Genomic DNA, 17,848 nt, shown 5'->3' with positions numbered 1-17,848 from the left:
TCAATGTACAGCAAGGTACTAATCAGAGTGAGCAGAGAATGGCAGAATGTGGCCCTAAAAGATCAGGGTAATGACGGGTGCATGACCTATTTTTTTATAAGTTTGGCCGTTTGCTAAGTTAAACAAAATTCTCCCCCTCCTCACTCTGTCATGCAACTCCCTCATCTTCCCCTCACAGCAATCCAAGCTTCAGTCTGAGCCATCTGGCTGATTGCTAAACCAATCATTGACCTGATTTTTATATTATATAATGTTTGCACATAGGAGGCTGAGCGGGAAGCCCCCCTCTCCGCCAGCTCTCCCTTGTTAAAGAGTGGGCAGCAGAACATTCTAGTTACGCTTCTGTCCCCTTTACTGTTTTCTCCCTACCTGTTCCCTTTCATTATATTTTCTGTGTCAATAATGAAGTCCCAGCTCCTTAGACTATAATAGCTCTCCCCTGCCCTGAGTCCCACCTTATTCCTCATTCTTCCCCAGCTTGCTCTGTGGGAGCTCTGTCCTCCTCTCTGGGACTTGTGTTCTTCTCCATTTTCTATGCTTTCGTCATCTCTCCCCCTTGTCCTCACAGGCCTCTGCTCATTCCTGCTCTCCCTTCTCCAACCTATACCACTTTTCCTCCCCATCTCTCTCCTTCCTATTTACTCCACACTCCTTGCCAGCATTCTCCCTCCAATCTTACCCTCTCTCTTCCACTCCCTCTCTCACGCATGCACACACACACACACACACACCCTCCCTTACTTCTGATTTTCCTACCATACACCATCTTCTCTCCCCATACCAATAAGTAAGTATTCAGCCACATTAGCCACCTTCTCTCTTTGCAGGCCCATGCATGAAGATGAGTTCCTCCATTATGGGATCCCCACCCAGAGCAGCTGCCTCTTCTCCCTCTTGTTGCTCAGTGGGTGACCCTTAGGCCCCATATCCTCTCTTCCTTTCCACAGAAATCTCACAACTCTGCAGGGCCCTGCTTTCACACCATAAGAACAGTCTCCCATTAAGCAGTTACAGCGAAGCCCTCAGAATAGGTCTGGCTGGTATTTAGCTGCCAAGTTCTAGTAGGATATACATAAGCTATTCCGGCTCAGTTCTAGCCCAGAAGGCAAGTTTGTCTGGGGGTCTAAACCCATGCACAAGCCACTTATGATTTAAGCCAGTCTCCATCATCATCAAAACACATTTCAGGAATGGAAGAATCTGACTTGGTCATGTATTGTGCTACAGATTATCCTTTTTGGATAAACCACATTCCCTTTTGAGAGTTAGTTAGTCCCGACCTGGTAGATGTGGTGTGCTGGAGAATCTTCACCCACCCCCAAACAATCCAGTTAAATCATAAATCCAAGATCTCTAGATCCACTGATTTCGGTGAAGTTACACCAGCATAAAACTGATGTAAGAAGCACTGTTCCCTCTCAGCTGTGCGCGTGCACACAGATCCTAAACCCCATGCACACGGCAAAACACGGCATGCACAAAAGTTTGCACAGAAGCACAACAATTTGCACAGAAGAAATTTTTTGCGCACACGGCCTGTCAAAAATTAGAGGGAACATTGGTAAAAAGGTGAAGAAACAGGTCCTACAGGTTTTTTTTAAACCACATGTTCAAAATGTATCCATAGATGTACCAGAGAAAATATGTGACACCATATTTGGGTCTTCAGCGTGTGCTACTCAAAATGAGCTATAGGTATTCTATGTGCTGAATGGCACAAACAGATTCACAGGAGTCTTCAGCATATTGAGCCAAGTCTTCCATGTGACACCAGCAGAGAATTTGACCCATTCATTTTAACATTTCATTCCAGGTCCTCCAAAGCTTGGCTGACTGGCTCCCATTTAGCTGCAAATGCTCCAGCATTCACCACGTTGTGACATCACATCCAGTGCCAATACTCACAAGCCCTTGTGAGCATTGGCACTGACCCACACAGGATGAGAGAAGTGATATTTTACAAATATGTGACATGGTATTGAAATGGGGTTTTGCATTTCCATTTTTTAATATCTTTTGGGATAGAAGATAAAAAAATATTACTAAGCTGGGCCTATAATGCAAGCAAGAGCACTTAGTTTAGTGTTTTTTAACTGAAGATCACGAAGGGGATAAGATCCACTATCCTCCTTTCACAGAAAGGGGAAACTGAGGTAGAGAGAGATGACACGACTTGTCCAGCGTCACCTAGCAGGCCAGTGGCACAGCCAGGCATAGAACCCCAAGCACCTATCCAGTGCCCTATCCACTGGACCACACTGCCTCCCAACACATCACTGACCTGACTCTGCTACTAGTATATATGATTTGTATTACAGTAGTGTCCAGAGGCCCAGACTACGATCAGGGCCCCAGTGTGCCAGGTGCTGTACAATCCCTATAGGCCAATTCCATGCACAGTAGGTTCCCCTGGGAACTTGGCCAATTATATTCTGCCTATTTACATTCCCTCAGCAGTTTCAGCGGGATCAATGTACTTCACCTCCTGTACTAAAATGTTATGCAAGACTGCTGTGCTCTGTTACACAGCTACTACTTTCCACTTCAGAAGTGTCTGCATTTTTAGTGAAGCAATCACGATAGAGTTACCTCATAGAGGTATTGTGAGGCTTAATCTGCTAATGATTGTAAAGTGCTATGAGATCTTTGGATGAAAGTTGCTGTAGAACTATTATTAGCTATGACATCACAACAGGGGGCATGCTGGGGCTTCACAGATGGGCAAGAGCATGGTACTGCAATTTAAGGGGGACTGAAAAAAAAGGGGAGACTTTAATGTAACTAGAGGGTGAAAAATCCCTTTACCTTTGCTATTTGGAGAACTCAACACACAGTCGTTTTTTTGATAAAGTATTTACAGGCCACCTTTAAAATACTTTTCAAATAATTAACTCTTTTTGTTTATTGCAACATAGCTGTCATAAATACACCCCTCAAATTTCCATGCAGACAATGTAAAAGGACCCCATTCAATTTAAAAATCACTCTCTCTCTCTCTCTCTCTGAAAGGCTTTTTGTTTTTTACCTACTATTGTAAAACACCTAAGATTATTATAAACACTATAAAGTACTACTATAAATAGTACCATGACCAGGGCCTTACAAATGCGTCAATAGACAGATGAGATATAACTGATCATTTGCTCTGTGCATCTGACAGCACCTGCTGAATAATCATTTGCATGGGTTCCACTGTATAGCCACTAAGTCAATTTCCACTATTGTTCTTGTGGGTCTTTCATACAGCAATGGGAGAGAAAAAAAACTTTTTTAAAAAATAGGAAAATGTAAAACCACAATAACTGGCAGTGAGACTTGTAATTTCAGGTTCTAAACCTGCCTCAATTTAATTGTTTTCTTCTTTAAACTGACTTGATTTCCCATCTATGCATCCTTTATATACAGTTTTATCTTAATTCTTTCCTCTGGTGCATTAGTATGTTTCACCATTCTCTAATAAAGTGTAACCTAAATACAAAAGCTTCTTTAGACCAGTTCCTTCTCCTCCCCCAGCCCACCATGCATGCCTGCAAAAGAAGAAAATATCCTACTTACATCTCTCCTCTGACTTCAAACAACCTTACATGCATATTCCCCTTGTCTGATGATGTACTCTAAACTCTGATTAAAATTGCTAAGCCCAAGCATCCAGAAAGACAAATTCTAATCTATATGTGCTCTAAAGGCTCCTATCTCTTTGACTTCACCAACTGCTAAATGATTGCTGAGTGTTTTCAAACTCACATTTTCACTTCTAGTGCAGGATGCTTGATTGAATAATTATTAATGTCACTTTAATCACACCTCAGTAATTAAAATGTTTCAAAGAAAGGAGTCTGTTAAAACTTCTTGCACTGATGGCCTAAACCACTTTAAACGACAATGTATAGTGACATTTCTGATGTATATTAAGAAGAGTATTACAAGTGGCCTAGGGTTCTTTTTAACAAGGGACTTTTAAGGACACATCACTACCCACAGACATTTAGTTCCCTAACCTTAAAGTTCAGATGGAAATAGTTTCAGTGTTCTCTAATAAAGTTTAATCAAACACTTGACATATTTCACCTTAAAAGAAAACTGGAAACATAATGATAGGACTTGATGGAATGATGGAATCTCCATCATTGGAGATTTTTAAGAGCAGGTCGGACAAACACCTGCCAGGGATGGTCTAGATAATATTTATTCCTGCCTTGAATGCAGGGTACTGGACTAGATGACCTCTCCAAGTCCCTTCCAGTTCTATGATTCTATGACTTAGACGGTCATTTCTTTACTGACCCTAAAACTATTTTTAAGACGATAAATGCACAGAAATCATGTGTGTTGCTTGGGAAGGTTTTAAAAACTATTGTTTCATAAGAGCAGCCATACTGGGTCAGACCAATGGTCCATCTAGCCCAGTATCCTGTCTTCTGACAGTGGCCAATGCCAGGTGATCCAGAGGAAATGAACACAACAAGTAACCGTCAAGTGATCCATCCCATGTTGCCCATTCCCAGCTTCTGGCAAACAGAGGCTAGGGACACTTCAGAGCATGATTTTGCATCCCTGCCCATTCTGGCTAACAGCCATTGATGGACCTCTCCTCCATGAACTTATCTAGTTCTTTTTTGAACTATAGTAGTCGTTCTCAAACTTTTGTACGTGTGACCCCATCAACACAGCAAGCCTCTGAGTGCGACCCCACCCCTTATAAATTAAAAACACTTTTTAATATATTTAACACCATTATAAATGCTGGAGGCAAAGGGGGTTTGGGGTGGAGGCTGACAGCTTGCGACCCCCCCCCCATGTAATAACCTCGCGACCCCCTGAGGGGTCCTGACCCCCACTTTGAGAACCCCTGAACTATAGTCTTAGCCTTCACAACATCCTCTGGCAAAGAGTTCCACAGGTTGACTGTGTGTTGTGTAAAGAAATACTTCCTTTTGTTTGTTTTAACCTGCTGCCTATTAATTTCATTTGGTGACCCCCTAGTTCTTGTGTTATGAAGAGTAAATAGCACTTCCCTATTCACTTTCTCCACACCAGTCATGATTTTATAGACCTCTATCATATCTTCCCCCCCAACCCAGTCGCCTCTTTTCCAAGCTGAAATGTCCGAGTCTTAGTAACCTCTCTTCATATGGAAGCTGCTCCATACCCCAATCAATTTTTGTTGCCCTTTTCTGTACCTTTTCCAATTCCAATAGATCTTTTTTGAGATGGGGCGACCAGATCTGCACGCAGTATTCAAGATGTGGGCGTCCCATGGATTTATATAGAGGCAACATGATACTCAATAAACGTGGAGTCTCTCTCTGAACAATTTAGGGTCATTCAGCTCTCACACTGCATTAAAGCTGAAGACAACACATAAATCAGCTGAAAAATAAACTTGTGCTGCTGCTTCTTCATGTTAAGTGCCACCCCTGTCCCCGGCAGCATGCACGGGTAGTGGGACCCCCAGCTCCCTGACGGCAGGCCCTATGCATTAATGTACCGGGGTCTCTTCCCCTACATTGCCACATTCCAAGGAAAGCTCATGGATCAGAGATCCTGAGCTGGTGTCTGTCCATTCAGAGTTCCAGCGTTGAGCCAGCTGAGGATCAGGCCCCAACCTTTAGAGTGTCGTTTGCCCAGAACCTTTCAATGCAACTTTTTCAAATTATCACCCGACTCATTAAAAGTATTGTCTGGAGGGTTATCTAACAGCCATATTTCTGACCATACCATGGAACAAAGACAGAATTGCTGAGACAGGCTGCCGAAGCGCAGTACATCTGTACTGACTGATTGCAGAACCTGTATCAGAACATGCACGGTTTGCCCCGAATTCTGGTTACTCAGCACAGCTTTCATACAAGCATGTGGCTTATAAGCTTTTCTCTGTTTGAGGCGATGATTCTCAAACTGTGGGTCGGGACCCCAAAGTGGGTCAGGACCCCATTTTAATGGGGTCGCCAGGGCTGGCTGAGACTCGCTGGGATCCGCAGCCAAAGCTCAAGCCCAAATCCAAGGGCTTCAGCCCTGGGCAGCAGGGCTAAGATTAGAGGCCCCCTGCCTGGGGCTGAAGCCCTTTGGCTTTGGCCTCCCGGCATAGGGCAGTGGGGCTTTTGCTTTGCCCCCTTCACCTGGCGTGACGGGGCGTGAGCGGACTCAGGTTTCCGTCGCCTCTTGTGGGGTCCTGTAGTAATTTTTGTTGTCAGAAGGGGGTCGCGGTGCAATGAAAGTTTGAGAACCCCTGCACTAAGGCACCCTCTCAATCTCTCTCTCTCTCCCCCAGCTTCTTTTCCCCTTCCCCAGTCTGCTCCACTATCAACAAGCGCTGAGCGAGGCAACAGGCACTTCCATGGTCAGGCAGCTCTGACTGAAGGAATCTCAGACATTGCAACCATATGTCAGCCTCTTTCAGGGAAAAGCGAACTAACTTGACTTCCCAGTCGCTGTTTACATCCAAAATAAAGCCCCAAAGCTGCAATCAAAGGCTTCAACCCTTCCGCGGTGCCCCCCAGAGTCTCCCATGCTCTGTTAAAGGAGATCACATGGAGCAAGTAGCTTTTGCAATTTCCCCCCACCCCCTCCAAAAATAAGTTTGTGTTTATTACCTTTCACTTCTTGCTCAGAAGTTCCCGGCAGAAACTTTGCAATCCACATGAGGCTACCATGGCTAGTTTTGTCCCCACCAAAAAAAAAAAAAAAAAAAAGAGTAAAGCGGCTACCGTGCAAACGTGCTGCTTGACATGATGTGTAGAAAACGGATCGAGATGCAGAGGAAAACCTCAGATCCAGGACACAACAATCAGCCCCATTCACACTGGAATGAAAGGAATGTCAGAGCTTTACCTACTGCCCAAATCATGGTAGTCTCTGCTGGGTCCTAATGTTGCACCATGTATCCAGCGAGAATTCAGTCCCAAGCAGACTGTGCTGAGCGGGCTGGGCGGGATAGGGGACTGGCATCGAAATGGTAACACTACACTATCCTCCAACACACACACACACGCGCACGCACACGCCAATGAGCTACCAGGTCCTAGTGCACCCGGAGTAAAGCAGGACAGATCGAATTCAGTAAGCGAAGTCTCTGGCAGAGAAGGCAACGCTGGCATAGCAGGGCCTGCTGGTGGTCGAAAAGCAGCCTATTACCCTGTGGCAGGAGTTTGGAGATTTTAACCGCGGTTTCATCTAAAACTCCTTCGGATTTTATTCTAGGGCATAAAAACACATTGAAACAGTTTTAAGCAACCGCTTAAGGGAGTGACAAAATACTTGGTGGTCTTCTGGTGAAGATGGAGCAGAGTCATGCTCCACACACGGGGCGGGGTGGGGGTGGGGAATCTGGTAATTTCTAATTAGAATGGTCTCCTGTGCAAGTTTCTTCTGCCAATATTTGCACTGGAATGGATCGAACTGAATCCATCCCTGAAGGTAATTTAAGATTTTATTTATTTTATATTCAAAATAATCACATTTCATTCAAATTGTGTTGGTTTGGGGGGTTGGTGATTGTTTTATTTAACAATTTTTGTTTTGTTTAACAATTCTCTTGGTGATACATAAGTCAAGATAGAGTCATGCTCATTCTCACTTAGCTGTGTTGACTGACATCCCAATAGGAGTAAAAAGCAGAAAAAGCTTAATCACCAAAGTCACAGATCACAGGGAACAGATCTGTTGAGCAAGCATGTCCCATTTTTACATGGTTAGTTTTTCAACCATAATCACCATCACTTTAGGTGGTTAGGGTACCAACATGGGACTTGGGAGACCTTGGATTCCTTGCTCCATCACAGTCTTCCTGTGTGACTTTGGGCAAGTCACTTAGTGTGTCAACAATGCAAAAATAGAATAAAATAAAAACTAATAAAATAACCAAAACTCTGCTGCAGCAAGTCTCAGAGCCTGAGTTTACAGACTTGGGCTTGTGGTGATAAAAATAGCTGTGTAGACATTCCTGCTTGGGCTGGAGTTGGGCTCTGAAATCAGGCAAGGGGGTTGGGACATCTACATGGCTATCTTTAGTGCCCTAGTGCAAGCCCTCTGAACCCGAGCCTATCGACCTGGGCTCTGAGACTTGCTGCTTCAGGATTTTTTTTTGCCAGTGCAGACATAACATTTGTCTCTCTGTGCTTCAGTTCCCATCTGTTAAATGGGGCTAATAGCACTGCCCTACCTCACAGGTATTGTTGTGAGGACAAATACATTAAAGATTATGAGGTGCTCAGCTACTGAGAGAATGGAGGCCATATAAGTACTCAAGACGAGTAGATAAAAAAATGTTTTTAGCATTAAAACCGGGGCCTCAGGCATTGGTGGTACCTCAGTCTCTCATTCACTGCCTATGGCACACAAGTTTAATCTCCTGAGGACCGAAGGGCTTTAGTCTAACCCAAGTTATCACTCAGAGTTGATCGTTTAATGGTCCATTCTGGCCTCAGACTCCATGAAACTATGAAAACAGGTCTGGACATGTTTATTACCTTCCACTCCTTCCCCTATCTCAGTGTTCCCCTTTTGTAGTATTGCTATCGTTTATTTGTATTACAGCAGGGTCTAGAGGCCCCAGCCAACATGATAACAGCCCATGCCCCAAAGAGCTTACAGTCTAAAGAGCTAAGACAGACAAAGGGTGGGAGAAAAAGCATCTCTCTATCATCATCATCATCCCACTTTACAAATAAGGAATGGTGGCACCAAGAAATTAAGTGACTTGCCCAAGGTCACATAGACAGTCTGTGGGAGAGTTAGGCATTGAATCCAGATCTCCAGAGCCCCAGTCCCGTGCCTTTAGCAAGACCATTCTTGCTCTCTGTTAGGAAATCCTTTCACACCGGTTAGAATTTGAGTGAAGGATTTGCATTTTGTTAGTGTATTTGCACTTTCGTTGTCTTGTTGAGCAGCATCCCAAGTGTGCAGATGTGGGGGGGCAGTATAAATAACATTACTGTTATTAAATCCAGGCCCTTCTCCCTGCTGCACAGCTGCCTCCCGACTCATTTTCCCATAAATCGCTTACTGTACATATTCCTTCGTGTCAAGCAGTGGATTTATTGACTGTGCTGGACAGCAGTACTGTAGAAACAGGAAAACAGGAAATTTGTCAGCACACAGTGGTTCTTTGCCATTCAGCACACCAGTTCCACAGGATGCATTCTCATTATGGCTGGAATTATTCATGATTTAACTTCACCGACCCTACCTAAGCAAGCCATTCTTCAGACTTATGATGCTGTAGAGTCTGATTGCGAAGCGGGAGACCTACCGGTATGTGGGTAGCATGTGTGTGTGATTATTTTGGACTTAGTGCCTTTCATCAAAGCATCTCTAAGCACTGTACAAAGGGGTGCACTCAGCTTTCTGAGGCATGGGGTCAGGCAGGCATACCCCCTTCATGCCATGTACCTGTACTCAATGTGCTGTACCTTTCCCTTATTTCCTGGCGCCAACATTTCTTACGGTGACTGGATAGTTCCTTCTTTTGTCTCTCATCAGGAGAGAGAACACAATGCTAAGGCATGTCTATACTTTGAGCTGGGGTGCAAGTTCCAGCTTAAGGAGACATACCCATGCTAGCACTGATCATGCTAGCCTGCTAAAAATAGAGTGTAGTTGTCATGTCAAGAGGAACCAGCCACCCCGAGTATGTACCCAGTGCTAGCATTGGCCCATACTCAGGGTGGCTAGCCCCTCCCACCACTCACATGGCTATGCTGTACTTTTAGCACACTAGCTTGATCAGAGCTAGTGTGAGTATGTCTCCTCGAGCTGGGAATCACACCCCCAGCTCAAAGTGTAGACGTACCTTTAGATTTCTCTATTTAATTGCTCCAGCTACCTTTACTCAAGCAAAACCTCCAGTGACTGCAGGATTAGCCCTATCCTAGTAGTTACTTTACAGTGCCTAGAATGCGCAAGGTGCTTTACAAACCCACAAAGAAGACAAAGGGGCTGATCCTGGGCTCAGTCCTTGTTCCTCTGTGCTACTCTGATGGTGTAGAGGGGCCAGAGAGGTGCTGCAACAGGCTGGAGGAGAATCCCCCCAGTGCAGCAGCAGTGTAGCACCATATTTGATGCTATGCTAGCCCCCTCACAGCTTCCAGCATGGGGTGTGTGCTAGAGATGGGGCTGAGAGGGGAGAATCTCTATAGTGATAAATACTATGGGAATTCTGGACTCCTCTAGGCTGTTGTGCATTCCATAGGCTGCCTGGGTAAGGCTTTTGTAAATTAATTATTTTTTCTTTAGTTACCTTGATCCTGTATTGAATTTTATACAATCTGAATAAAACTAGATTTGTGGGATTTAACTGAGTCTGGTTACATTAGCCAGAGACTCCTCCAAGCCAGTGTTTAGATAGGTTTGGTTTGGTGTTTTAGCCTATCCTTACAGGCACCTGCAAAGAGGATTATCTCCTAATACATCTTTCTATAGCCCCTTCAACCCACAATGCATGATCTGGATTGTGTTGAATTTCAGAGGATGATGGTCTCTTTCTGCCTATGTAACTTTGTTTCTCTTTCCCCCCAAACCCTGTATTTTTGGAGACACATTTGCCAGTGCTTTTCAAAGTCCTTCTCTTGTTCAATTCTGTTTTGACTTCACAATGAATTTAGTGGTTGTGAAGGGTGCAAGATTGGAGACTGAAGTTCTCTAGTAGGTGACAGGTCTGGTACAGGCCAGCAGGAGCTCCAGCTTCCTCACACCACTTGTCTAATGGAGTTAGAATGTAACCCTTAATGGGACAAGAGGGTATTTCAGTTCCCATGCCCACTCAGTCTTTGGCCTCTCTGCTGAGGATGCCTATTATGGTCATGTAGACAAGAATTCACAATGAACTGGATTGATGATATCATCTCATTTCACATAGGCCCATGACCAGCCACCTATTGCTAACAAGGGCCCTGGGACAGATTTAAGACCAGCAATCTAAAAATGGAAGGCTCTCTAATCTATGAGAGAGGGAAAAAAAACTTCCCCAGATTTCCCACGCATTTCTGCTTTAGTTGGGAGTGGGCAGAGCAAACGTTCCCCAAAACGTAACAAATTTTTCCACCCATTTCTAATGACCCTTCTGCACTGAGTCATCACCAACCTCCTGTGTCATCTCGAGTCCCCAGTCAGCTCTGTGTTAGTGACTCCCTTTTACTATATAGGTCTGTGATGTTTATTACACCCAGGCTGCAGGCAAGAGCACTGAACTCCTGTGGACTCGGCCGTTCTGAACAGTAAGTTCAGTCTGGTGTTGATGCTCATTACATTTAAAACCACCCACGCATGTCATCACATCAACTCCAAATGCAAACAAACAAACAATTATCCCATTCCAGCCGACAATTTGGCAACCCCAAATGCCTGCACCCCATATTATTTCTTGATTGTGACTGCCACTTCTGATGTTAGACTAGGCAGCCCACGACTTACAGCTCCACTAGCGTTACCCCCTGCTATAGTGTATGTACAGCCAGCCTAAGATAGGAACAACCAAAATAGTCATGGTAAGATGCTTGGACAACAGCATGAACCAAAACGTGGAATTAAAATACAGTCTATAAAGAAGACGTTTTATTAGAGTAAATTTAGTAAGTAACACAGATCCATTAAAAAAAAGCCTCCTTACCATGTCTCCTGCCCAGTCAGATGGAAAGAATGTAGCTGATCTGATTAATCACTAACTTCATTTATCCCAGATACACGGCTTGTTTCAGCAGATATTATTTTAACAGTCATCAGCTTCTCTGAAATGTTTTAAATTATGAGCAGAGGCACATCCACTTGTGCTCTTCAAGCAGTAGTTCCATAATTCCATCTGCATAAGGTGTTTAAACAATCTAGCTACCAGATGGCCAGTAAACTCAAAAACTTGGTGAGCATTAAAAGAAATATATTATTGCACTAAATTAATAGCCACTGCCAGGTTTTCACTATGGTGACGGCTGTACATATTTATCAGCTCCCCTCCGCTGTGCATTTAATAGGCAGCATTGCAACTACAGACAGCAAAGTCATCTCTGCACCTCTGTTTTCCCAATTTTGCCAAAGAGCTTTCATTTTTCTTTCCTCTAATAATTTGACCTGTTTCGTTTCTGGCAGAGGACTCCGTTAAATGGAGCACTAGCTTCCTGGATTCATTCCAGTCAGAGATGAAGTCAGAACAACAAGGAAAAAAAGCAGCTGGTGGCTACTAAGCAATGGGAACAAACAGGCAAGGGATTTTTAAAAACGTCAAACGGGATTGGATTCCTAGTTGTAATGATTGCACAGGAACAACGTACCACAGAAACTGTATTTCCTGCAATCACAGTAGTTGTAGCATGCCTCCCCTAGTACATCTAGATAATCACACGTGTTCAGCTATCAGGAAATTTGGTGCACAGCCTCTAAGAATTTCCACAGATGTATTCGGTCTTTTACAAAAGCATTCAGATCTGGAGTCAGGAAGAGTGGGTTTCCCATCTCAAACCCCGTCCCCCCATTTTATTTTTCCACTTTTATCAAATTTCCATTACTCTATCACAGATTTCTCTGATCCACTCATGTAGGAAAGAGAGCTCTTTCTTCGCACACGTTTTTCCTCATCTGGCCTTTCTTCACCCTGATATTCAACTATCTTATCCTAAAGCAGCAAACAGACCAATTTCTAGTGACACTTCCAGTTGGGTGTGACTCAGAAGCAGGATGTAGCTGTGGCAGCATCAACTGACACCCCCTCCTTAAGAAAGCATCTCTCCCTTGCCCTTCCTTTCTCCGAGACCAAAAATTCCACCTCACAGCTCACCAAGGAGACAATACAACATTCTTCTGCTAGGCTGCAGAGCAAGTGTGAAATATTCTGTTTTCATCATTTACAGAACAACAATCACAAGCAGAATCATAAGTGCAGAAATCCTGAATTTTGGGAGAGTAGACAGAATGAATGAGAAGAAGAGAGAAGAGTTCATTTTAGGCTAATCATTATGGACCCCTGACAAAATGATGCTTCCAGTACTTGCTTATCACAATCTTTTTAACTTGGGAATGAGTACAGGATACTTCAGCTAGCAGCTACAAAAGGGCACAATTGCGTCAGATGATGAATACCTCCGGAGGCTTCTCATCACCCTCAGTTCCTATGCTCTTGTGAAACTGAACGTGCAAAGCTCGACTCAGGAGATGCCCTTCGTCATGCAGGATCAGACTCATCGGTGACTGCTAGGGACGACAGTACTGATCATCCTAACCAAGCCTTTTATGAGATGTGGGGGGAAAAAACTGGTTAAACTTTCTTCTCCTCTATTATGTTTCATGCTGGAAGCCAAAAGAACCCAAATACCATAATAAAGACCATTCTCATGATATTTCAATCTATATAGGAAGCAGGAAGGACCCGAATCTCATGAAAGTGCTTGGAGCACTTCTGTACTTGGAAGTCTCTGACTATCTGACAACGAGGAGATCGATCTCTCTCTCTCTCACACACACACCTCTGTCTTGCTAAAAACTCTCTTCCTTCTTCTAAGCTCTAATCTTTCCTTGTTCTTCCATTTTTGCACAGTTGTCTCATATTCTGTTTTGGTCTTATCTAGTTTAGATGTGAGATCCTGTCTTACTCTAGGTTTGGAAGGAACAATGGAAATGTAGGGTGCAACCAAAACTACGTTTAATAATAATTTCTGGCCTCTGGGATGTTGAATGTTCCCACATAGCCACTACTCCCCTTCCCACACAAGTGGTCAGATGGGGAGCAGGAACTGGGTGGGAGCATCCTCAACTTGCCAGTTGTACCAGCACACCAGGGGAAGTGATTTGCACTGAGTAGAGGGCTGGCACAGATTATTTCCTTCTCGGAGCAGGAATGGAACCAGAGTGTCCTAGGTCACAATAAAGTTCCTGGTCTACTCTCAGAGAAGCACAGTAATGCTCTATCCCTTGCTTAGAGCTTGTGGCAAAGACACAGTTAGCCCAGTTTTGTAGGTCCAAAAGATCTTGCTAGTTGATCATCCAAACTCACTGCTGTTTCATTTAACCAAACCAGATCTTAGAACTTTTGAGGTTCAGCCATCACTAGTGAGGATGTGGTCAAGGGAAGGGCAAAAACAATGACAAAAGGTACGTAAAGAAAGACTGTGAAGATGTGAGGAATCAATAAGAAAAGCACAGAAGGGAAGAGTTGGAATCTGCAGCAGAGCAAGTACGTTTTAAGTAATTTGCAGATTTTAGACCTATAAGATCAGTTAGGCAATGGAATAAGCAGCCAAAGGACAGCTGTTGACATTGCATCGCTAGAGATATTCAGCACTAGACTAGACACCCATCTAGTATGGATTATTTTTTAATAATCTCAATCCTGACATCAAGCGGACAGAGTTCACAAGAGCTTCCCTACAATCCAGGTTTTAGAATATAGTTTCCATTTAGGCATTGCATTAAGAAATCCAAACTCTGGGCACCAGAGGTTCATAGTAGAGATGTGTACATGATAAAATGACCATTTTTCTTCTATGCAGTGTTGTTGTAGCTGTGTTGGTGCCAGGATATTCGAGAGAAAAGGTGGGTGAGATAATAGCTTTTATAGGACCAACTTCTGTTGGTGAAAGAGACTAGCTTTTGAGCTTACATAGAGCTCTTCTTCAGGTCTCCTGAAATTGGTCCAATAAAAGAAACTACCTCACCCACCTTGTTTCTCATTTTTAATTCTGCCTATGGACAACCCTGTGTTTTACTTTAGGATGCTGGTGATCTATCAGTTCCTGTATGTTGTCTCCAAAAGAGGTTGTATCTCCATAAAATCCAATCTCCTTACCAGAAAACCAGTATTTCAGAAAAAGGAGTGTATGTTCGCAGCAATACTCAGATCTCAGGCTTCAGAGCATAAAATGATCAATGAAGGAGTCAGGGAAGACATTTCCCCCCAACTACATTGCACAAATGGTGCACTGTGAGTGGTGGGGAAGGAAGATTCACTTCCCACCAAAGTTCATGTGATGACCATTCCTGGAGGTGGAATACCAGAACTTAATGATCCAATGAGGGAAATTGTACGTTCTTATGGACACACAATGTTGCCCTCTGTGAGACATGATGCTCTGCTCCAATGGTCAAGTTTAAAAGTGCATGACTCTCTGTGAGGCAGTGGGGAGGATTGGGGGGAACCACAAGAGAAGGGTCTTTCTGCATGTCTAGCTAAACAGAATGTTGAAAGTCATACCACAAACAAATACAGTCCTGAAATATCAGTGCACCTCAGATTAGACTCTGCCCACCTCCTTCTGTGAGAACATAATTAACGTGTTTGGTTTTAGAGAGGTCTGCTGTCTATCGTTTAGTAATGTGAATCACGTCACTTGGTCCCAGAGCCCTCACAGTGCAGAATGCTGACAAAGAGCACAGGGCTCGTACCTGAGACCACCCTAATTTAAGATGACTTTGGTATGAAGCATAAGCACAAAGGGAAAGCCATTGTTCTAGGTCCACTGGCACCAAGGGGTTATATGGGGAAAGAGTGTACCTCTTCCTTAGGATAACCGCTTTTGCTGTGAGTGCCTCAGCTTCCGCTTCTCCCATGCTGACAACCTGCTGCTGAACAGCCATCTTGCTCAATGGCAGTAGGGCAGAACTGTCAGTGTGACAATGGAGCAGGCTGGGCACTCCAGGCTGGCTGTGATGCCACCAGCTTTTCTGAGAAGCCACTTGCCCATAGAACCAGAACATATTTAGTCAGCTCTCTTGGAATAACTGCACTTTGCATGTTTACTGCACATTACACCTCCAACCTTTCCTACTTCTAAACTACCCGGGAACCTCTTGCCTCATTTTTCATTTTGTCAGGCAGTCTTGAAAGCATGACCCACACCACCACCACACACAGACACACACTCACTCTTGTGTCTCCATGCCCTCTCCCCATTCCTCAGGGCAACAGGTGGTCAATATCTTCAGCTGGCTCTACAGAGTGCTGATGGTATGGGCCACCTGTTGAGGATCTTCTGATGAGCAACATGTAGTCCATCTCATCCTCTCTGGCCTGCCTCAATACAGCACTTCTAGCTAGGGCTACAAAACAGACTACTTCTGCCATGGCCCTGCTGAGCTGGGGTTAAGAGAAGACTCATGACCTTTATTGCCTAACGATGTCCTAATGAACCTGCTAGAGATTATGGATCATCTCTCTTAGAAAGCAAGTGCTGGAGGACCCCAAGCAAATAATTAGGGGGTGTCTCTCAGCCTCAGCTCATAGACCTGACAGCAGGGTCTGTTTGCTGCTTCCTGTTGCATTATTTGGGTAGATGGTCACCCAGTCCCCAGAAATGCCTTTATGCCTGTTTGAGCCAGTCGCCTACACTGGGTGGCCCCCAAGAAGCTACCTAGTGCCCCCTGCAGCCCAAACAGGGGAACTTCTAGCTACAAGACTTAACAGGGATAGAGCAGGCCACCAGCACCCAGTTCCCCACTTGAAGGTAAAGTGCGTGGGATCTTGAGCCCAAGCAAGGGGCTGACTGTATGTTCCCCTAAGTTTGTCGAATCCTGCCAAACCAACCCATACGAAGTGAACTATTGATTTCATTCTGGGAGCTGGACTCTTCACTCCTCAGACTTCACACATTTCTAGTCCTGATTCCCCTCTGCTCTAACCACTAGGAACATAGCATACCGGAGGACAAAGTTTTGGGAGCTCATTGTAGCACTAACCATCAGAGCAGAGAGTCACAGAAGTGCTGGTGCCAGGCATGGGTTAAACTTTAACTGCACTTCCAAAAATCTGGAGCATTTACACTTTCTGCAACAGAAAGGTGCAAGCTCTTGGCACAAAATTAAATACCCAAGCAAATGTGATTCAGAAAGGTACTAAATACATCTCCTAGTATCCAGCAGTGTCCACCTCTCTGGTCTGTGCATTTAAAAGCAATGCAGAAAGGAGCCACTGGTAATGATGCATTTATGCGGCAGACTGCACTCAGCAACTGCCCTATTTTTTAACTAAGTCTTCTCATCCAAATTACAATATAGGATGCAGAGAAGAAAAAGACATAGGAATATATGCTCTGCATGGGACTTACCCAACTGATCCAATCTGAATGGTGCTGGTGCGCCTTCAGAAATCTCATTGTCTGCAGGAAGAAGAACAAATGCCTGGAAAGAGCAGCCTGATTCATAGGTGTATATTGTTAGAGAAATAAAACTGCTTCTAGTAACACTGCAGTGAGGCCGTTGCTTAGCTCGCCGCTAGTTCTGCCAGGTGGTGCTTTCTCTCAGCATGTCTGTTTGGAAATTAGCAATTGTCAAAGAAACTTTGGGTCAATTCAGCCCCAAAACCAAAGCATATTCTTGCTGCAAAATGAAACCTCATCGTCCCACCAACACCCATACACTTTGCGTTGGCAGAGTCCTGGGGGGCTGCACTGCACCATTCTGATCCGTGATGGGACACCCAGGCTGCACATGTAAAACAACAACCTCATTTTCTGCCGTGTCCTCCAGACTTTTCAGAAGCCCCGCCACTCCCATCGCCTGTCCCTTTTCGTGACCAAAGATTGGCCAGAAGCATCATTAACCAGAGCAGAGGCTCCAGAAGTGAGCACGCCGATCCTGTGTCCACCTGAATGGACACAAACACCTCCCTTCGCTACTGCAGGCCCCTCTTTGCCATCCGGCCTGCCTGCCCACTGGTTGCTAGGCAACCACAGCAGGCAAACGTATTCGGCATTAACTCTCCCACCCTCTTTGAGATTTTTGTTTGTTTTTCAATTATTTAAAAAGAAAAAAACCCTGAAAAAGGCCAGATCCTCAAAGACAAATAAATAACAAAGAAACCAAAGAGACTCTTTCCCCTTTAGTCACTGGATTTGATCTCCCAGATACCAAAATCTCTTGTGTATCAAACGGG

General features: G+C 44.4%; 1 protein-coding gene across 5 annotated transcripts in view; it reads right to left on the bottom strand.

The window, feature by feature from the left end:
- AMOTL1 (angiomotin like 1) overlaps positions 1-17,607 on the bottom strand; it is a 127,090-nt gene extending 109,483 nt beyond the window's left edge. The window contains exons 1-2 of one of the 5 annotated variants that reach the window (XM_074956882.1): positions 17,022-17,607; positions 6,594-6,655 (exon numbers count right to left, since the gene is read on the bottom strand). In XM_074956882.1, coding sequence (XP_074812983.1) covers positions 6,594-6,642 — 49 coding nt within the window. In that variant the 5' untranslated portion in view covers positions 6,643-6,655; positions 17,022-17,607. Of the gene's footprint in view, positions 1-6,593; positions 6,656-11,605; positions 11,739-17,021 lie in introns of those variants that run through there. The other 4 variants (XM_074956889.1, XM_074956903.1, XM_074956897.1 and 1 more) reach the window with 4 other exon arrangements.
- Between the last annotated feature and the right edge of the window lie 241 nt (positions 17,608-17,848).

Source organism: Natator depressus, chromosome 1 (assembly GCF_965152275.1).
Source record: "Natator depressus isolate rNatDep1 chromosome 1, rNatDep2.hap1, whole genome shotgun sequence".
NCBI classification, from domain to species: domain Eukaryota; kingdom Metazoa; phylum Chordata; order Testudines; family Cheloniidae; genus Natator; species Natator depressus.
The sequence above is the reverse complement of the archived record's forward strand: the minus strand, read 5'-3'. Positions and strand labels throughout refer to the sequence as shown.